At 39.1% G+C, this 23,289-nt stretch overlaps 1 protein-coding gene across 2 annotated transcripts in view; it reads right to left on the bottom strand.

Annotated features, from left to right (window-relative positions):
* Positions 1-270: 270 nt before the first annotated feature.
* LOC149153931 (uncharacterized) overlaps positions 271-23,289 on the bottom strand; it is a 37,418-nt gene continuing 14,399 nt past the window's right edge. For both annotated transcript variants that reach the window (XM_089445565.1, XM_089445566.1), the window contains 2 exons: positions 1,331-1,581; positions 271-1,096 (listed from right to left, as the gene is read on the bottom strand). In XM_089445565.1, coding sequence (XP_089301691.1) covers positions 547-1,096; positions 1,331-1,581 — 801 coding nt within the window. In that variant the 3' untranslated portion in view covers positions 271-546. The remainder of the gene's footprint in view (positions 1,097-1,330; positions 1,582-23,289) is intronic.

Genomic DNA, 23,289 nt, shown 5'->3' with positions numbered 1-23,289 from the left:
TGTATATGTATCACTGTACTGTGATCATTTCAACATTGTAATTATTCATTCACCTCTTAAAATTTTAAAATGCCACTCATCTGGGTGTATATGTAATATGTCATCATTGATTGTCGTCATTTAAACTCTATCATTGTAATTATCCAGACACCTCTTAAATTACCCTTCCAAATTTCAGATGTCCTTCAGTGACAATGTCGCTTCGAATAGCTGTGAAGAGTAGGTTCAAACAAAAGCCATGCATCTACACTCCGCAAGCCATAAGCATGATTCCTGCAGAAAACAATATTTCGATAGCACAATTCCACCAATATAATTTACATTTTAAATTCAATAGCTTGAATAGAAGGTCAAGAAGAGGATTCAAATTCAGTATCAATCCTGATAGAAAGAAGAAAAAAGGGGTGGTGAGGGGAATGAGGAAAAGCTCAGGTGGCAGCATATTTTTACCACACTATTGAAATATTAAAATATTTCAAGCCAATCAATAGTTTGTTTCATTCTGGCGACACTGTACAATACATAAAGAACATAATGGGTCATGTGTTACAAAAGCTCCAAACAAAAGCTAAGAGGTGAATGCTTCACTTTCATCGCGACAGTGTTTGAAACATGGCGGGCAATGCGTCCAGTTAGACCAATCCAAAAATCGGCAATAGCTGAAGGCAATGCATAGATACCACTTTCCAAAACCGAAGACACACTTTCCAATCCTTCCTCCATGATTCCACTCAGTGTGATGACGATTAAGCCAGGTCTCTTCTCTTCAGATGAGGTGAGTCCTCTAATGAAATCATTTGAAAATGCACGAATATTTGGAATACTGTTCTGCATATTATAGTTCTCTTTAGATCCTTTTTCACATTTTACTGGATCACATGGAGAAGGACCAACTTTTACTGAATGAGGACTTTTATCTTCTCCTTTGGTCCAATTGAAAACCGTGTCTGAGCCTAAGGTGGAAAATTTATTGATCAATTCCTCCTTTTCTGATATTAAAAGCTGTAAAGTTGCTTCCTTTTGCTCCAGAAGCTTTTCCAGGTCCGTCTGCTTCTGTTTACTACAATCCATAGCTTTACCCATTTCATCAAAGTCCCTGTAAAAATAGATGATGTCATAAATTCAATTATAATCTCTTTTTCATTTCTCAAGAATGTGGTAGGCAGGAAAATTTCAAATTACAAAAGTAATAACTAAATCAACAGTTTGAAATCAATTTTAAACATAACTAGAAGGCTATAACTGTCATAAAATTTTCAATTGGACGCAAACACTGTAGGCATTCCTTCAAATGAGAGATAAAGGGGCAAGATGAATGCAGATTACTCACTGCAGTAATGTTTCTATAAACATGTTTTGTCTCACCAAATCTTGCTTGATTTCACTCTTTTCTTCCTGGAGAGAAAGAATAGTTGAAATATATTTCTGCTCTTTCTCAGACATTGTTCTTTGGACTGCAATCAGCCTATCGTGTTGCATCACACAGACTTCAGCGAGAGGGAATAAAAACCCCTCCTCAATCTCTTCCATTGTTCCATGCACATTCTCTTGAGAGCATGCAACTTTGGCAATCGCTAAATCCTTTACATAGATTTATAAACAAAAAAACCTATGTTAATTCTCGTATGCGATAAGATACCAAATCTAATTTACTAAGTACTATACAAAAAGCATATCAATAAGAATATCGATAAGTGAAGCATATCAAGAGGAATTAATGGAACTCTTCAAATTGGAATAAAAAAGCTTTCTTATTTGAACTTTACAGAATCAAAATCTTGTGCTTTCATCTTCATCCAGCTATAATTTTAGAAAAGGATCCTAAGTTGGGAAGTTATGTACCTACTTCTAGTTTGGAGAAATTCATTCATAGTAGAGCTAACTCGAGATACTTGTGTAGCTTTCTACAATAAGAGTTTTTATTGCTTCTTGTATTTGTGTAGGAATTGATCATGATAGTTGCCCATGCGCAAAATTCTAATCAATAGCATTTTGATTTAGCAAAGTTTTTCGTGAAAGTCATAGATCGCTGCTCAGATCAACAGGATATATTCAAATATGTATCTCCCAAGATTTTACCAGCATTACTTCATTTAGAAATGTCTCCAATAAAAGCTTTTACTTCTAGAAAGGAGCTTAAAGCTCATGTGTCTGAAGGTGTCATTTCTATTATAGAGTACACCTCTCACCAAGGTAGCAAGGACTCTGACAATCAAGGAATAAATAATAGACAACATTGAAGTCAGCAAGGGCTTGCCACGGGAATTTTAACTTTGATAAGACTTATCTGTTCTACAGCTTGATTCATCTCATTAACATCAACATTGTTCAAGTCACTGAGGTCCCCCAACCAGCATATCTGGTTCACTTAATTGTTTCATAAGCCCAAGATTACGGTCAAACCTTTTATTTCTTCAGAGAAGTAATTAGGAACTTCAGCTATAACTAACAATAAAAATATCTGCTTATTTCTCTTACAGAAAGATGACATTTTTGTCAAAACAGCAGAGGAACAAACGAGCCATCAGCCCGCCTGCCATGTGCCATGAAAAACCTAGGTAATATAAAATCAAATTCTTTCTCATTCTTAAAGTTCGTTGCACTTTGAAGGGACGTGAACTTTGGATGCCTATTTTTAGTGAGACATTTGATGGCATGGGTTGGGATGTGAGAACTTGAGACCAACAGACATTTACACAACAATGAAGGCTATTACTTGATACAAACATGATTGAAGCGATATGGCTATCGATAGAGTTCCTATAAAGAATCTACCCTGGAAAAGGCACCTTCCCCAAAATTACAACAACGTAAAATTGTGTTATGCTTGTTTTCTAGGAAGGAAATGAACCTTAGTGTCAAAGCTTGGGTTTGTTTAAAAGCAAAACCGACAATAAATCAGCCTCAACATTACAAAGGGGCTATGGTTAAGGATAAAGCAAAGAGTATACCTGGCATGTAATGGGAATTCCTTTAAAATTCCATAATGAACAACAAGAAGCTATGCCTCTATTCTGAGAAGAAACTGAACATATGGGTTGGCAAGATAGGAAGTAGACAACACAGCAAATCTGACGTGGAATTCCATAATAAGCAGCAAGAGGCGATGCCTATATTCTGAGAATAAATTCAACTTTAGGGTTGATAAGAAAGATATTACAAAATGAGTTAGTTCATTGAATGATGAAACCCTAGATAGGGATGAGTGACATCACTGAGCACCTAAGTCACATGACACACCCCTAGGACACTACATGTCCTGTATCTCACATATCAGACACAAATTCGATGGGAAATTTGTCGAACAGGAGTTTGACCTGTGTCATGTTCACAGGACATGTGTCAAACTTGTGTCTAGCATGTGCCCTAGATGTGTCCCAATTTTAGGACACTCGTCCTCTCAAAAAGCAACCTATGGGCTCTAAAAAGGCAACCTGTCCCTATTTTTTCTCATTTTATTCAGCAGATTGGAGGTTAACGTGTCTTGGTGTGCAGATGAGGGTTATATTTCAGCTTTGAAGGGATTCCAAGTGCTGAGCAAGTGGTCTGTCAACCAGACTTCAATTTTTTTTCCTACAGCAGTTCGTTTTCTTCCTCATTTCAGAGAAATCATAGCTCAATCAGCAAGGGCAGTTGGAAAAGGTCAAAGAAAACGGAGAAATGCCCCTTTTGATGTTGTCCCCCATCCTTAATTTCATTATCCTCTGCTACTGTTCCATCTGCTGGAAGTGGAGTTACAAATGCAACTTCAAATGTTGAAATAAACATTACTGTAGCAAGACAGCAGGCTCAAGAACAATAACATCCATTGTGGAAGTATGTTACAATACATCAAGAACCCCAGGCCAAGTTAACATGGGGAGAGAATGTTATTTGGACATGTGGATTTTCCATACTCAATTTAAGAGCACCGAGTACCGAGTTAAGGGCCATTTGTTGGGCCAGTCTTGTGGACTTGGAGCATGTCCAGCAGTGAGTTCACCCAAACAAAAACAAATGGGAAGAGAGGACAATGTTGGAAGGGAAGGTGGCAGCAGTAAGTAGGAAAACTGAAAAAAGAGGATCCTCTTCTTCTTGAGGAAATCATGTAGCAAATTTCAATTTGGCACTGGGAGTGCAGTTCAACCAGCAAAAATGAGGGCAGCTGATCCAATCGACAAGATATTTCAACAAGAGAGGCAAGATGAGGTTGATCTTATGATTGGGATTTGTTTCTATCTCAACTTCATTTGATTTAATGTTGCACAGTCTCCTTTGTTTATTGAGATGTGTCGAGCTCTAATTGAAAGGGCTTCAACTGGGTATATCCCTTCTAGTTTAGAGAGGCTTAGAGCCACATTGTTGCTTAAGGCAAAGAAGGAGGTGGATAAAATAATAGAGCGTCTCAAATCATCATGGCCCTCATCCGGGGTTAGGATTGTTTCTAGGGATGGAAAGATGTGGCATGCCATCCATTCATCAATTTCATGGTGTCTTCCCTGAACAGACCAATCTTTTTGAAATTGGTGGATGCTCTTGGAAAATACATGGATGAAGAATATATGGGTCAGTTATTAATTGAAGCTACTAAAGATGTAGGAGTTGATTCTTGTGTGCAAATTATTATAAATAATGCACCTATTTGCAAGGTTGTTGGCATGATTGTGGAAGCTAAATATCCACAAATATTTTGGGCACCTTGCATTGTTCACTCTTTCAATTTAGCACTTTAATCTATTGTTCCAAATGTGACATGGATGGGAAGTCTTATTGAGAATGCATGCCATATTCGCAATTTTTGTACACAACCATACCAATGACTTCACAATCTATAAAGAGTACATACATCCATCATTGTTGAATATTGTAGATACGTCATTTGCGTGCTCATTCATCATGCTTTGAAGGTTGAGGGAGGTCGAGGCCATTCTTGGGTTCATGGTTATTTCAAAGATTTGGTCTTTTTGGAGAAAGAAAGATCAAGCTTCTTCAAAAAAAGTCAAGGATGCAATGTTAGATGATGGTTGGTGGGAGAGGGTAGATCTTACCCCTATCATCTCTTTGTTGTGGTTTGCAAACACAGACCAGCCCATCCAAGAATAGGTTTATGAGGGGTGCGATTCCATGATTGAGTTTGTGAAAACCATTATTTTATAGAATGAGTGCCCTAAGTATGGGACATCAATGGAGACCTTATTCACCACCATATAGGATATTCTTGTCAACAAGTTGGATCAGAATTGCCTACCTTTGCATTGTTTGGCTCACTCTGTTGGTTTTTCCACAGCACTTAAAGATCTAGTTTGAGTCTAAGATCACGATCACAAACACACTCAAATGCCACAACACTTCTACTCTGCACATCGGAAAATACACAGCAATGAATCAACTAGTACACAAGACATATTTCAACCCAACACTTGTTATATTACAAATCTTTAATACAACAATCTTATGGCTCCGTACCATGGATCATGGCCCTTACAATCAGCGATGATACAAGACAACAACTAGGGCTTGGTATCAACAACTATGAGTACCAATATGTCCTTGAACAAAATACACTTGACCTACTTGCTGATGTAGTGCTTCCAAAGCCCTTTCAGTCCACGTACATTAAACACATCTAGCGAGTACTCTGCCTTCCCTTTTGTTGATCATGCAACTTCTACTCCCTTAGAAAGCATGCATCTCCAACTCCACTATCTGCCATCATCAACCCTCCTGCTTCTCCAAGAGTGACTAAACTTTGGCCCAACAAAATCTGCCTACTAGTTGCTCTCCTTCTCCTCCAAGAGTGCCAACTCTCAGGGTCTTCACCACTGCCCACTTCTTGCCTCTCTGCTACTCCAAAGATGATAGGACTTAAGGCTTGAAGGTTGCCCTCTTATCACTAAAGTTATCCACTAAAACTCACTGAATTAGGGCTCAACACATGAGGCCTCTTATCATCAATCCTCCACCCTTGAGGTCAATGAACTAGAGCCCAAACAACCTGCCCTCTTAACAGTGACAAGCTTTCCCTTGTCCACTGTACTAGGGCACTCCAAGCAATCACTAACATCCCTCCAACAAACTGTGCATAGGTTGCGTCTCAATTGTCCAAACTGGACCTACCATCCCTTAGCAAAACATCAACATGGAAAGACAACCCATATATTTCTAGGGCGACTTCTTTTTGTTGGAAAATCAAAGTAGTTATATTAGGGTTTGATTCTCCTTTCTTGATAATTACTTATGAGTGTGTTGGCTTCTTTTACTTCTTTATTATCTTATCTTTCATCAAGCAATTACCATATTATGTGTGTATGAAGATCACAAAACAAGAGGCACAAGATATAGGCACTATGCCAAAGCAAAACCCCCCTGAAGGGGAAAACCCAATCAAGATAGTTCTTCCTTTCAATAGTATTCTTTGAGACTCTTCACCCTAGACCAAGACCAGACCTTCCCTCCACACCAAGTAAGCCTCCCAGATCTTCGACCCCTTCCAGCAACTTCGACTAGGCAGCAGCTTCTGGCAACAACGAAAGTTGGAAGAGTTCAATCTCCCAATCTAGGGCACAAACCAGAGAAAGAGAGGAACCAAAAGTTCAATTTTCTTCTTCTCCTTAGACTTCCCCAAACTCGCACTTCCTTCGGCATCCCGGCAACAGACTTCGCACTTCTCCAACTACTCTTGAGATATCGAACTAGCTTGAGAGATGATGCTCCAAATGACTTCGACTAGCTTGTATTTATAGGCTTCTTGTGGGTCGAATTAGGGTCCTTAGGCCGACTTGATCTCTCTTAGGCCAACTTGATGTGGAGGATACATAAATCATATTTGACTTAATACTAAACCTTTTTACATGATTCAAAAACCCAAGAAGGGTCTCTTTGAATGTACAATGACTCTATAAACTCAATATTAATCCTAGGAGTCCACAATAAGGACTTTGACTAATATAATGATGACCCAAGCATGAAACCCATGCTTTTAATAAGTCATTGTTACAATAAGAAAAATTATTTTCTTTATTTCTTTTAACAAGTACATTACATGATGAATCAAGTACATAAATGAAGACCAAACATAGTTACATTTTCCAACACTCCCTCTTAACTAGGGAGGTATTCATAATGTACAAATACAATGAAAGATCTCAAACTATATGAACCATGAAGATCTTTAGGCACCACAATGCCATGGACTATATTCCTGACCAGGGAAATCTATCCACTGGTCTCTCAACAATTTAGGCACTGCAATGCCATAGACTAGATTCCTAACCATGGCACTCTATCCATTGGTCTCTCAAAAATTTAGGCACCACAATGCCATGGACTAGATTCCTGACCAGGGAAATCTATCCAAGTGGGAATAAGATGGACTCAAGCTTTCAACCCCTCTAGGTACCATCAAGCTTACTTGCTAACCACCAACCCAAAGATCCAAGTGTATATCCAAAAACAAAGCTCAATAACCAACACCACGTTTCCAACTTCAGAACATCAACACAAAGTGTCGGCCAGATGTCCTCCCAGGCAATGCTTCACTCACAAAGCCTCAACACTCCTAGATCCAACAAAACAAGGATAACCAATCTCTCCCAATCAAACTGATTGGTAACCAACATGTTATCAAAGCCTTCGAGAGATTCACCTGTACAAACACAACTCCAATCAATAATATACTTTCATGTGTACATAATCAAATACAAACTTCTGGGGTCTAGATGTTGCTTTTCAACTTTTCATAGTAGGACTATCAACCGAATCTTTGACAAAAGATTCCTCAATCATACACTTTTCTTCCTATTTCATATGCAACAACATATTCTTCAATCGGATCCTGCTTTCCTTCTTTCAGCAGTACCTCAAAATGCATTCTCCAATTTCCTTCTCCTACTCACGACCTTCGCTAAAACTTACGGCTATTAGTCCTGGTCTAGTGCATGACACATGATGCAGAGAATCATATCTGACACTCCCTCTTAACCAGAGAGGATCTAATCATTCCTATATAAGGAATATTCTCAACCATCCTCTTATCCTAGGGAGATTCCTTTCATTCAAGCTCCCTCTTATTCTAGGGAGATTTCATCTAGACTCCCTCTTAACTTAGGGAGTTCTACTTCTTCTTTTTGTCATCGGAGAATCTTTCGTGGCTTCCAACCATTTCATCAGAGTTATTATCATCCTCATCATGCTTATCAACGAGCATCTTCACCAAATTGAAGATTGTGTACCTGCACAACTTAAATAGCAAGTACAACCAAATCTATAGAAGCATGAAGTTAGCCATATCAAAATCACAGAAGCATTTCAACTTTATACATATCAGATACCCAGACTTAATTACAAACAAGAGACATATACTCTTCAACATCTTGCTAGGGACTTTGTCATAAACCCTAGACTACATCATAACAACTTTCATTACAACTAGGGTTTCAATGTTTCTTCCAAAGGTATAACATACCCTACTACAACATATAGGAAAACCCAGAAACAATTCAAACAAGTATAGATCTACAAGGCATCTAACAACTTTCAAAATTCATATGTTAGACATTCCACTAGGGATAAATCCTAGATTTTGTACAAAAGAATCAATCAAAACCAATCAAAGCTTAGTCATTAACATGACCAGCTTCCACTAAGGTTAGTTGCAAACCTTAGATTTTCAATCAAACATCAATCCCAACTAAAAACCAAATTTCAACAATCTTACACAAATCTCAAATTATCATATTGTCATTATTCATCAAAGATTTTCACTTCTACTAAGGTTTAACTCCAAAACCCTAGAATTTCACAAATACTATCATCTTAGAGAAACAAACATTGACTAGGGCTTAGTTCCAAACCCTAGGATTCATGACCACCGACAAACAAGTCAACTCATACATCTAGGACTTCATCATCATGCATAAGCATTTCATATCATGTGTTAGTCAAACCCAACTTCACAAAGATCAATAAAAGTTAGACACAACAATCTTGATTACACTAGGGTTTGATTGGACAAAGACACACACACCAAGGAAATCATTTCTAAGACATTATAAGGGCCTTTCTCACCCATTCCATCAAACCCCAATGAGTTAGGGTTTCAATATAGAAACATAGAAAAGCCAACATTACCAATACTTCAAAGGTTCGGTATTTTAGACTTTATGATTCAATCCTAACAAGTTAGGTTTTCCTAATCATACCAAAATCCCAATCATGACATTATCAACAAAAACTTCAAATAGCATTTTCACAATAACCCTAAGAAGTTTAGGGTTTCAGTCATTCACATTAGCATACCCTTAGGCTAGGGTTTCCAGAACCTGTCTAGGGTTCTACAAAATCAATGAAGAATATGAGTTGGGTGGGTGGATTTATCAAGTGATGAATCAACCAAAACAAGAATCATTATGATTCAATATACCTAGACATAACAATGTTAGTAATAGATTGTTAAATGAATAAACCTTTAATATAAAGAAACCAATGTATTATAGTTTAAGGCATACCTCTGTTTCATGACTAACATTTCCTTGGGTGGCTTTCTTCCATACTCCTTGAGGATGTAGCAGATGTCTTCCTAATCAATTCCTTAGAAGTGTATTCCCCACCATTGTCAAACCTTAGAGTGTTTATCTTTTTTTTAGTTAGGGTTTCCACTTATGCCCTAAACTCCTTGAACTTATCAAATACTTCAACTTTTGTTTTGAGAAGGTAGAGTCATGTCTTTCTAGAATGGTCATCAATAAATGTCACATATTAGAGATGACCTCCAAGCGATTTGTCGGACATGGTCCCACACACATCAGAATGGATGAGGTATAATATCTCTTTAGACGTAGTTTCACTATTATGAAATGGCTTTCTTGTATGTTTTCCCAACGAGCATCCCTTGCACACTCATTCATGATCTAACTTCATATTAGGAATACCATGAACCAGCTGACTAAGAGTAGGGATGACCATACCGCCTATGCCATAGCTCAATGGGACTTATTTCCATATGAACCAAAGCTTGAGGAGGTGGTGTAATGACCCTATAAAGACTTCCTTCACGAACTCCAATAACCCTAGCTTTATCAATGTTAGAGTCTTTTCCCCAAACCAATGCTTTTCCATCAACAAAATCAACTCTTTCCCCTTTATCTTCTAAACAAGAAATAGAAAGAAAATTCATTTTCGAACCTGGAACATATAGAATGTTGTTGAGATGCAACTTCAATCCATTATCCAGCTTCAACGATGTTGATCCCAGGCCTCTAACAGCATAGCTTTTGTTGTCACCCAATTCCACTACATGAGAAGATGTCTCCTTTGATAGTGTATGAAGTTGTTTACTTTCACCTGTCACGTGTCTCGATGCTCCACTATCAATGATCCATGCATTTTCATCAGTAAGAGAAGCTAAGAACCCTTGACTCTTGACCTTGTTGAATAAGTAGTAGATGACCTTTTTGATCCAGCTTCTAGCAGTGTGATACCCATTCATCATAGAGGGAGAATTTATGCCAACAAAGTGATCTTCGACTCTTCCTGACCTTAGCTCCGATACCATGTTGGAAAATCAAAGTAGTTATATTAGGATTTGATTCTCCTTTCTTGATAATTACTTGTGAGTGTGTTGGATTCTTTTACTTCTTTATTATCTTATCTTTCATCAAGCAATTAGCATATTATGTGTGTATGATGATCACAAAACAAGAGACACAAGATATAGGCACTACGCCAGGACAAAACTCCCCTCGAGAGGAAAACCCAGTCAAGATAATTCTTCCTTTCAATAGGATTCTTTGAGACTCTTCACCCCAGAACAAGACCAGACCTTCCCTCCACACCAAGTCAGCCTCCTAGATCTTCGACCTCTTCCAACAACTTCGATTAGGCAACAACTTCTGGAAAAAACTAAACTTGGAAGACTTCGGTCTCCCAATCCAGGGCACAAAACAGAGAGAGAGAGGCACCAAAAGTTTGATTTTCTTCTTCTCCTTAGACTTCCCCAAACTCGCACTTCCTTCGGCTTCCCGGCAACAAACTTCACACTTCTCTAGCTACTCTTAAGATATCTAACTAACTTGAGAGATGATGCTCCAAATGACTTCAACCAACTTGTATTTATAGGCTTCTTGTGGGTTGAATTAGGGTCCTTAGGCCGACTTGATCTCTCTTAGGCCAACTTGACGTGGAGGATACATAAATCATATTTGACTCAATACTAAACCTTTTTACATGATTCAAAAGCCCAAGAAGGGTCTCTTTGAATGTACAATGACTCTATAAACTCAATATTAATCCTAGGAGTCCACAATGGGGACTTTGAGTAATATAATGATGACTCAAGCATGAAACCCGTGCTTTAATAAGTCATTGTTACAATAATAAAAATTAGTTTCTTTATTTCTTCTAACAAGTACATTACATGATGACTCAAGTACATTAATGAAGACCAAACATAGTTACATTTTCCAACACTTTTGTCCTCAAATACCTAGCCCTATGCACAATGTAATCTGAGATTTTCAGCCCTATCTAGGGTTTCCTGTAGCGGCTACAGAATTGCTCCAACTTGGCCTAATAATCCTCCAAACACCTGCACAGATCATCCTCTACAAGACCTTATCTCCTGCATTGTATCTCAACCCAATTATCATAGTTGTTCCAAGGATAAACCACTTTTGTCCAACATCAATTAGGGCTCAACCCTCCTGCAATACTCAGAGATAAAACTCGACCTGTCACAGAGAATTTACACTACCAAAACGTGCACAGAATCTGTCCTCCAACTCGGCCAACAGTCACCTAACTCAGCCTCTTCCAAAACACAGAAAAGATGCTCAACAACTCGTCATTCCTTCACTTGGAATTGCTCTTATAGGCATGCGGCTACCTCAGATGTCTCCCTCCTATGATGTGTTGCACTTGGATGGTGTGGAATGAGGTTCATTTGTCTCCTTTTTTATAAAGTTCTTGGTGGGCTTCTCTTAGCCACCAAGGGTCACTAGATAACACCAAGCTGACCTTAACAACTTGTTAAAACTCCATAAAACATGAGAACAAAAATTACTTTCATTCATCTAATGCCACTGCATTGATGCCTTTGTTGCTTCTTAGCCCTTCAAGGGTGCCCCACATGCCCTCGATTACCAAACCATCAAAAACTCCACTTGGTTTTGCGTCCACAACTTTGGGTGCAAAATCCACTGCTTGGATACTTCACCCTCAAAGCCCATCTCGATCAAAATTCTCCCAAACCCTATACCCTAGGGTGTGGGAGTACCTCCCAAGCTACATAAATCAACACTCCCTCTTAGCGAGGGAGGTAATTGCACCACTAGAAAGTATCTCATCATCGTCTTCACTAGCGACATTAGCCCAACTCATGGCATTCACTGCTGCAGCATACCCTGTAGAATGAACCACACTCATCTTGGTAGTGCCTCTGCCACCAAAAGCCTCTTGCTTCTTCCTTTCCTGATAGGCCTTCATGCCATCCCATGGTTCCTTCTTGCGAGTTGTAGAAGTCCCCTTACACCTCACTGACCACGCACTCTTCTTGGGCTGCAGATTTCCCCTCTCAACCTGCAAACTCCCGCTATAACTTGGATCCCTCTGAGCCTCAAGAACCTGCACCTGCTTTTGCTCTTGATTTATAGGCTTGCCCGTCAACCGATATAGACCATGCTTCCTAACTCCGATGACAACTCCAGTAAAGTTAGAGCCTTCGGGCCTAAGCTTCGCTTTCCCATCCTGGAAAATCATGTCAAACCCCTTCGCCTCGATCACTAAGACAGACAACACGTTAAATTTGAGCTTCATTACAAACAATACATCATGAACTCGCAACAACCAACCTAACTCCATCCTGAATGGCACAACACTTGATCCTCTGATCACTTTCTGACTCTTGTCGCCAACCACCATGTGCAACTTTGAGTCCCATTCAATTAGATTCTCAAACACATCACGCAAACATTAAAGGAAATTTCATCCTAAAAGTGGCCTCTTAAGGAAAAATCAAAAAATTAATAAAAAATGTCGTGTAGACTGTTTTTAATATTACTTTACTTGTATCCAATGTTATCAAAATCTAACTGGTCATCGAACCGGAAAACCTTGTGGACTGGGAACCGGTCGGAACTAGACCAGAACCGGAAAAAAATCAGGAAAAAAAAAAAAAACCCGTTTACCAAAAACACATAAAATATTCATATTCTAAAGAAAAAACAGATATATTCATGTGCATCCACGTGAATCCAAACCATTTATACACAAATATGCAAAATTTCTCATTTATATATCAAGTAATAGTGCATATAACCAAAATAGCACTTAGTGCAGAACACCACTGAACCAAAAATGTTACAAAAATCAAGAAGCAGGCTCTAAAAGGCCTTTATAGTCCAAAATAACATGATAGATCATAGTATTACACTACAAGCTACAGCTACAGCAAATCAATGATCAAATCATCAATCATCATCTGATTCCTGATCATCCTCCTCATCCTCATTTGAAGAATGAGTAGCATCCAAGTTTGCAATGGGATTATGGCTTGATTCCCCTGGCCCTGAAGTTGTTACTAGTGCTTCTGATATATCTACCTCTGCATCCTGTGGAGGTGGGTCCAAGTCCAACCAAGAAAGGTCTTCATTATCAAATGTTGGTGTTTGACACTCCACAACCCATTCTAATGTTGGATCAAAGTCACCCAAGACAATGTTGTTTGATTCAGGGGTTTTATTCAGCAATTGGTTGCGCCTCAACATAAGGTTGTACTGAACAAAAACCATGTCATTCAACCGCGTTTGCTCGAAACGGTTCCTCTTCTTAGTGTGTATACACTCCAATTCCGCTCACACCCTGAAGCACTACATGTCTGGCTCAAATTCGAATTACAAATTTTTGCAATTCAGGGCATCCACTATCAAATCATTGCCACCAATAAGCTGTAAAAAGGGTGGACGGAAAAAAGTATTAACAAATGAATTTGAAACTTGAAACTTGGACTCAACAATTGCAAAATTTAAATTGAAATGAATAAATTATTAATATAAGAATTTGCAAATTTTGACAGTTCTTACTTGGAGGACTCTTTGCTCTATTTCTTACAGCCATAGAAATTCCAAAGGTACCAATACTCTCACTGAAATTCAAGAGCTTGTTATGAATTTGATCTTGAGTCTTGGAATCTGGGACCATGTGCTCAATGCATTTATACACTCCCCCTAAAACCTCCCCATCAGCCTCAAAATTTGTAGTGTAATGGACCTTTCAAAATTCAGAAAACAAAAACATATTTATCAAGTCAACAAAACTAAAACTTATAACTTATAAGCAATGAGCATTAAAATCCAAAATTACATACCTTGGATTTAAGTAGTAGTCAGTTGCATGTAAAGGTCTATGGAGTTGTTTGTTCCATATTTCATCAATGAGTCCATAGAGGAATGTACTTTTTTTATTTTATCCCCATATGTTGCCTTTATTTGTTCCTTGGCCTGATCCATAGCCTCATAAACAAAACCCATGGAAGGTTTATCACTATCCACAATCCGCAAAACTCTTACAAGAGGCTCACTAAATAGCATAATCTCCTCTGCCTTTGACCAAAATCTTTTGTCAAATAGTTGGTCAACCATAGGTTTCCCTTCAACCTTTTTGCCCCACAGATGAATTCCATTCATCACATGAAAACATCTTCCTCAAGTTCGATTTTTGTTGAACAAGGGATTGCAAAGAAAAGAAGTCGGTTGCAAATAGTGTGATCGCTGATCAAACAAGCTCTTTACTCCTTGTGTGCTTTCTCATAAGGTTCAAAACCAATGAATGGTTCTAGATGTACCTGGCTATGGAATTTGCATCTTCCACACACTTCTTCACCCACTTAATTTTGCCAATATCCTCAAGCATGAGGTCCAAACAATCAGCTGCACATGGAAACCATCAAATGGTGGGGTGTTTTTCCTCCAACATCTTTCCCGCTGCAACATAGAGACATTATCTGTGATAATTTGTACAACATTTTCAACCCCTACTTCCATAACTACTTCATCCAAAAGACGAAATAAGAATTGTGCATCCTTCACCTAATCAAATGCATCAATAGATTTGAGAAACATAGTACCTTTTGGACAAGAAATTAAGAAATTTAGTTTGGTGTGAGATCTACCATCAGACATAATTGTGCATCTTGTTTTGGTCCATGATTGCTTGAAATCTGTAAGGTACACTTGTATTCTTTGGACCTCAGTTTGTAAAAGTTGCCCCCTGATATCATGAAAACTAGGGCCTTTGAAGCCCGCTCCACATGAAGCTATAGCATCAATCATGGGCTGATAATATGCAGAATTAGTAGCATTAAAAGGTATGTTTGCATCATACCACCATCTAGTAATGCATTCATATGCAACCTCCTTCTCTATCTTCTTCCATTTAGCATCAAGGGTTGGTTGAGAACCAGGGGTGGTGCGGGGTACAAAGAAGGAGTCAATCCCTTTATGGGTTGTTATCCTCTTCAAGTTAAAAGCACTTGAACTACCCTCTCCAACTCTAGCAGGGAAACTAGAGGAATCTTCAAAACTGGGCACATATTCTTCAAAATTAGGGTCACTAAGCATAGCATCATCCTTTTGACTTTTGCCTATATCTTTTTTAATTCTTTTGTTTTTCCCCTTTCTTCATTGTAGGCTTCAATTAAACTTTGCATCTCTGCTTTAAGATCATCAGAAACATTTTCACAAGGTTTTACTTGCCCTCTCCAATGTGCTAGGTGTTCTTTAATTCTATGGATCCCCCCACCCTTAACTTTTTTCCCACAATAGTTGCAAACTTTATCCCTTGTTCATTTAAATGGCAGTGAACCCAAGTTGGATCATTCTTGTTTTGGGGGCCATGAAGAAGAAATGAAAAATCTACATAGAAAACCCTAGGGTTTTTAGAATTCTATGGCATTTTTTTAGAGAAAAATAAAAGAGGAGTAGAGGCAATGAAATACTTGGAGAAGATCTGTAAATTTTGAGAAGAGAAGAAGCTCCAACCAATATGAAAATAAACTCTTCAATCAGCTCCAAAATCTCCCTCAGAAATTTGCCAACGAAATCCCTCAAAATAACCCTGCAAATTTCAATAATTGTTGAAAAAAAAATAGAAGAAAATAATGGCCACAAATTTTTTCCAACAAAAAATTACAAATCTGAATTCTGCATAAAAACACTAGGGTTTTAAAAAATTTAGAGAAAAAAAGAATAGATTTTTGAAGAAAAATATAACATTAATGGTTGAAAAAAATACCTTGAATTTCCCTCTTAATTTTCTAAAGAAAATCAACTCCAAAATCAGCTCTGGAGCAGCCCCTACAAATCTGCATAAAAACACTAGGGTTTTTAATTTTTTTGAGAGAAAAAATTGATTTTTGGAGAAAAATGGAACAAAAAAAAAGGCAAAAATTTCCTTGATTTACCCTCTAATTTTTTTGGATAAAATCAACTCCAAAACCCCTTTGAATTCAGCTATGTAACAACCCCAACAAACAAAAAGAACTTCCACCAACGCCAAAAACAACTAAAGAAAACCCAAAGATCTCTGGGAAAAAAATATCTTTGAAGTAGCTTGAAAATTTGCCAACCCAACAGCTTTCCAAGACTCCAATCAACTCTTCAACTCTGCAAAAAATCTCCCCCAAAACAACCCTACAAAAAAATCCATGAATTCTCCTCACCGAACTCAGCTCAAGAATTGCAAGAGACTCGAATGAATAGTGTGAGTGAAATAGAGGGGGGGGGTGTTTGAATAGCTTTTGGGGGGCCTAGAGTAGCGTTAGAAACTAGAAAAAATAATTTAAACAACAACAACAATAAAAAATTATGCCCTGGCCGCGAGCCTTACGGACCAGCAGAACCGGTGGGTTCGGACCGACCGCTTCTGCCTGAACCAATTCGGTTCTGATAACATTGTTTAGAGGAAGGATTACAAGAAGAAGAGTTGGGAAAAAGATCCAAATGAATGTTATTCTTCTTCATTGTTGCTTTTAAGGCTTCCATCTTCTTAAACAAATGTGTCTCCAAACAATCGTCACTCCTACAAAAGTTACAATGTTTCCAATGTTCTTGCCTATAGAGTAGGAGAACACTGAGAGGCTTTGGGAGTCAGGACCCTTGTAATTTTTTATGTTGCAAGGTTGTTGCTTCTTGGATGGCTTGGGGATTTGTTTTTGTTGCTTCGTTGAGGCTTTATTTTTGGCCCCTGACAAAGTGATTGATCCAAGTTGCAAGAGCATATCTAGCTCTTGGGTTAGATAATCACAAAATGCTTCAAAAGTTGGAAAAGCACTCCATGAGCTTAACCTACTCTCAAGTGAGAATCACTGAATGCTTCAATAAAGGGCATCTTATAAGTAGTACCTTGAGTATTGAAATCTTTTCTAGTAGAGTGAAAAGTGGACATTGTTACCCCTTGAAAATGCATGGTTCATTTTGCATCTTCAAGGGAATTTATTATCTTTCTAGTGCAGACCTTTGGAGTTTAGTGGTAGTTATAGGTTGCACGAGACACTTAGAGGCCATGCACCTTGTTCTATCCTAGCCATCATCTTGGGGAAGGAAAAAGGTCATTGATGGTTTGAAGGAGGCCTATCCAGGACCACATTGATGGATGATATGAGTGGCAAGGGGGCCAAAGAAGATGGCCACCCTACTTTATGGGGATGTATAAGGCATGGTTCATAGAGAGATAAGTGTTAATCACAACCTAAGGAGATAAATGAACTACCTTATTTGGGATTTATAGCATGACATGAGGTAAGCAAAGGCATTAATGAGCATTGTTACCCACAAAAAGTGGGTGACCCCATAGGAGAAATTTTTCTCCCATCATCTCTTCCAGTTGACCAGCCAACAGCGCCTGACAGCCACTAGTAGCCGATGACGATGTGCCATTCATATCTCCGCCACCTGCATCATTCATATTTTCCTCGCCCATTTGGCAAGAGTAGATGTTGGAAGGTGGGCTTCCAATCAAAAGGTACTTTACACATTTTGCAATTTGTTGCTTATGCTTGTTTGTATTTGGGCATTTGACATGGATCATGGAGTAACTTGGAAGGAAGAGCGATTTTTACTACGATCTTGTTCCCTCACCTTAAATGGGGTATTAATCTTTCATTCTAGTCCAATGGGACCTCCCCTAATGGCCCAATGGGTATAAGAATGGCACTATTTGAAAAAACCTAATTGAGATAATCTAATCTCATTTCTCCCTATTCCATACTTACCACTTTCCATCTCACATTACAAGCCCTTTATTCCACCTCCCTTCTTTGGGTTCAATTGACCATTAGTTCTCTGGGATTTGGCACCATACATCCACATACCTGGGTAGGGCCCTAAACTTAGCCCTGGGAAGTTGATGCCACTAAACGAACAAGAAAAGCCATATGATGGCCACAAGCAAAAACAAAAGAAGATCAAAATGCAAAAGATGTTCGGGACATAGACATTAGCACGTGGGCAAAAGCCTAGCATGAGCTCTACCTCACTCATTATAGCCATCACCCGATTTCTGAGCACACATTGCTCTTAATATTATGAGAAGGAACCCTTGCATGTCCTAACTCCTAGTGGGAAATGAGTTGCCTCAGTATTAAGGGGGTAATAACTATTATACATCATACATAGCAAGCTCTAACCCTTTGAACTATAAGCAATAATACAAAGAAAAATCAAGAAAAGGTAAAAGGCACACAAGAGGGGTGGAAAAACAAAAGCCGAGTTGGTAACTCACACAACCACAATTGCTCCCTCCCCACACCTAAACACTCAGAATGAGGTGCCCATCATAGCTGGTCCCTTTGACCAAGGCACTTAGCCATGAAGTCTTCTTCCCTCCATTCCATCATTATTCATATGACACCTATCAGTTGAAGGGTGGACCAAGGACATGGTGTTTCCCCCGTAGGGGTTGGAAACACCTAATAAGGTGGTCTATTAGCCACTCATACCTAGGGAGGTAACACCATTACGAGTTCAAAGCCTTAATTTTGGAAGTGATGACTTATTTGAAGTGTCAATTACCCATTACTTGCAAGTTTGGTTCACTTAGATGCAAAAATGATTCAATGTACCTAATGATGTAGTTCTAGCACTGCATATTGTGTGCAATTTCCAGGTGGTTCCACAACCATGGCTTGGGCAAATTATCTAGGGCCCAAGTCTCTTAAAGGAGCATACTGACACCCATAAGGGGCGCGTTGAGAGCTATGGGTCTCCAAGTTGTAGCAAAGTATCACACATAGCCATGGGCACCTCTAGCACCCACATCATTCTAGCACATTGCCCTACATTAATGAATTTTATGGGATGATGCCCCTAGACCCAGCATGCCCCCAACCGACTTAGCACTTCATGAGGGATTGGCAGCTGATCCAAGGCCCAGAGGAGGATGGTCTCACACCTTGAGATATGGGAGGGCTATCACCACCTTGAAAGCCCCCAACATTGGAGCAGAGACAGGCATTTTGACCACCTAGAGACCCATGAGACCACTTTTGTGCCCTAAGATGAAAATTGGGGTCCACAGTGGAGCGATGACAAAAACCTAAGGGCCAACCCTTAAGAAGTGATTTTAGAGGGCTTCTACTCACATCTTGGAACTAAGAAGCCTCAACGCTAGCCCTAGAAGGGGTCATGCATGCATGATATCATCATTCTCTCACCTACGGCTCACACGTGTGGGCAAGAGTTATGTTTTATCATTGGCTACTAGGTCGACTTGTGACCTAGCTTGTTATTAGCACATTATTTTATTATTTTAAGGGGCATTAGCCTAAAATAGACTTTATGATTCCTCATATAAATAGAGAAGAGATCATTTGTATCAAATGATCATCACAACTTGGAAATTTCGGCCTCTCTTTAGAGAATTTCAGCCTTCTTTTCTTAATGTACATATTGGATCTACAAATGCATTTTGATATTTGGAGCAAATCATTTGTCTCTAAAGATATTGTCTTAGATCAATAGATGGAAATCTTTGCATGTTATCTTGTAAGTGAACTTATTGTTGAATATTATTTTCTTTATGTCTAATGTATGGAATATATTGAATCTAAGGTTTGCTATTATGCCCTAATTTGTTGAAAATCTATTGAAAAGTATCTAGATATCATTATTGCATGCATTACTCATTGAATAACATGTGAATGATAATCCTAGTGGTGAACTTTATTAGCTCTCCCATGAAACTCCTTGATTCATTGCATAGGTAATTCCTAGGGTTTTTGATGCTAGGGCATCATTTATCCTTCCTCCTTAGCAACTTTTTGGTCTTTGATGCTAAGGCATCATTTATCCTTCCTCCTTAGCAACTTTTTGGTCATTAAATCAACTCATAGATTCCATCTGCCCAAGAATAAGGCACTAGTCATCCTTTGTTAATGATCACTTAAACTTTCATCCATAAATTTTCTCTTTCTCTCTAATGCAGCCCCTTTAAAGCCAATCGGCCACGCTAGTGCTTGGTGCAAATTCCTAGGGAAGAGCAATTTTCAAAGTTGAAGTGTCTAAATGCCAAGAGGAGAGTGGTTTCGACAAAGTCCCTTGTTTTCGTAGGCATTGACTTCAATTTCATCCAAAATTTCTTTGCCCTAGTTACTAGCCCCAAGTTAGCCCTAGTTTGGACTTAGCTTCAACATGGGGGCTTTTTGAGGGTTTCATGTGCGTTGTTCTTGTTGAAAATCATTGTTGGAAACCTTTTCTCCTTGCCTGGACCTTTGGCCACCTCAACACTCAACCTATCAATCAAGCCCTAAGTTTTGTGCTCTCAACCCTGTGTCTCTACAAAGAAAGTGAATTGGTTCTCATTGAAGCCTTGGGCCTAAATTGTGTTTTTCTTGTGTAAGCCCTCATCAAGTCACCTTATACCTAAACCTTAGAATACCAATTAGGTGACCTCGTATACTAGGACTCCTCCCATCGATGAAAATCCGTAAAGAGCAGGGGGTTTTGGATGTGGTGACAATGGGCCATCACCCCATTGTTGTCACTTGGTCTAGCGTTATCCTTGTAGGGTGCCCCTCTCCAAGGCTTTCTAGATTTTGCGGCAACATTTTTGGCGTTTTTGCAGGGGACGAAGCAAGTCTACCTTTATGAACTTTGAATATTTAGCTTCATCCCTAACAACAAGATAAATCTTTTTTCGGCAACTTTGTTGGAAGAATGAAGCCCTTGTTCTTCATTGAACTCCAAAATCCAACACTTATAGGGTGGAGCAAGCATTTCTCAAGGCATTTTGAATTCCCCCTAGTGACTCCCCATTTGTTTTCTATGCAAGACTCGAGGCAATGACTCCTTGGGATTTGCATGAGATGTTCCCTGCTTTGGATGTCAAAGAAATCCCTAGATATCCAAATCGGTGGGATGCAAATTATATGAATAATGTCCCAAAATTCGATGGTGATCCTTCTTTAGCTATGGATCATGTTGTCAAATTTTTCAATTATACCTTGTTGATTTAGGTAGCATCGGATGTGCTCTAAGCCTCAAATTTTGGAGGAAGGCTTGGGCACATGTATTCCAAAGAACCCAGAAAGCGTTTTGGGAAATTCCACCAATAAGTGATTTTATTAAAAAAATTAATATTTTTAATGAGGTTCCTAAGTCTAAACTTAGGAAAATTAAAATATTAATGGGTATTAATCTAATCATGGGTGAAACTTCTAGAAAAAGACACGGACCAAGCCAAAACGATCTGATCCTTTGATTAAGATTTAATCTAGGTTGTTGGTTGTCCAACAGGAAGATATAAGAAGGGGCTTGAGGGTCATTTGGAAAAACACACTAAGAGATCAAGGAAATCGATTTTTCTGAAGTGAGAAGTTCTCAGAAGAATAATTTATTGAGGAGATTTCTTGCAGCAGAGGGGCAATGAGAATCTGAAAGAAGGAATTTATGGAGAGTACGAGGCAGAGAGAGGAGAGTAATATGTCCAGAGGAAGGTTGACGCTGGCCCACGCAATGTTGACGCAGAGGCAACGCTGTCCTTGAGGGGAAGTCGAGTTTTCTATTGAGGGAAGTCGAGTTTCAGTTGTTGGGAGCCAGGGTGTGAGTCCGGAAGTAGAAGTTCGATTTTCTCAGCCAGCAGAGGATCCGGAAGAGGGGCAACATAATACCCAAGAGGGGTGACGCAGAAACTGTCGGAAGTGACGTGTTTCTGTGCAAAAGCCATGCAGAGAGTAACGCAGAGCCTCCAGTGCAACAGGATCGGTCACTGGATCTCCAGTGACAGGGCGAGATCATTTCACCAGTCTTTTGTTCAGTATTCTCTCTGTATCGGATTCCTGAGGAGCATCCGAGAATTGTACTCCTATTTTCTCCTACATAATAATAAAACCCTCAGAGCTGCTACACTAGTTTTCCCGCATTGGGTTTTCCAAGGACTATTGTCCAAAAATAACGGTGTCCTATGTGTTTCTATTTTCCTTGCTCAATTTCTATGTTTCAGAATCATATTTAATTTGGTGTAGGCTGCTTCAGTAATTTACTTCAATGTTTCAAGAAGAAATCTGAAATAAGCTTGTAATGTAATTTACAATCTAGGTGAAGTAGATTCAGTTGGTTGCAATACGATTCCTGAGATTGTTAGATCTAGGAATTTTCACATGGTATCAGAGTTGTTGATGTGAAACAGGGAAGAGCAAATCTAGCACTAAAGCAAGGGCCAACTTGCTGCAGCAAGCAGCAATTTGAATCCCTCGAGGGATTGCATAGTTCTAGCCAAGAGGGCTATATTTTCGAGGTTGTCTCTCTCTGAGTGAGCCGACAAAGAGGTAAGACTGTCGAACCGAGAATTTGCCAAGGCAAAAGAGCTACGCAGAGCCACGCAAAGCTAGAGGGAAGCAGTTTTCTACAAGCTGATTGCTGGGCAAAAAAGTCGTCAGAAGGAGGAATCAGATCACATAGTGAGGGAATACTTCCTCAATGATTACTTGCCGAGGAAATCAATATTCCTCATTTGTTGAGCAACAGATGAGCAGCAACTTACCAACTCCATCAAGGAGGAAGTAGGCCAGCCTAGAAGCTACGCAGTAGGGAGAATGTTAAAATTGGCAACTAGGGCCAAACTCCATGTGGGTCATCTTATTAATGGCAGCTGATATTTTTCTTGACTCTTGGCGTTGACACCTGGCATCGACTCTTGGCTCGACAAAGACTCTTGGATCGGCTGCCAATCTCAACAAAAATTCCCTCTGCCCCTACCATACTCCAGCTTGGTAGTTTCCTAGCTATTGAGAGAGACAACCCGACTATACACCGCCAGAGACAC

Source organism: Pinus tabuliformis, chromosome 9 (assembly GCF_031772625.1).
Source record: "Pinus tabuliformis cultivar Carrire ecotype Pingquan chromosome 9, CPIR1, whole genome shotgun sequence".
Classification (NCBI taxonomy): domain Eukaryota; kingdom Viridiplantae; phylum Streptophyta; class Pinopsida; order Pinales; family Pinaceae; genus Pinus; species Pinus tabuliformis.
The sequence above is the reverse complement of the archived record's forward strand: the minus strand, read 5'-3'. Positions and strand labels throughout refer to the sequence as shown.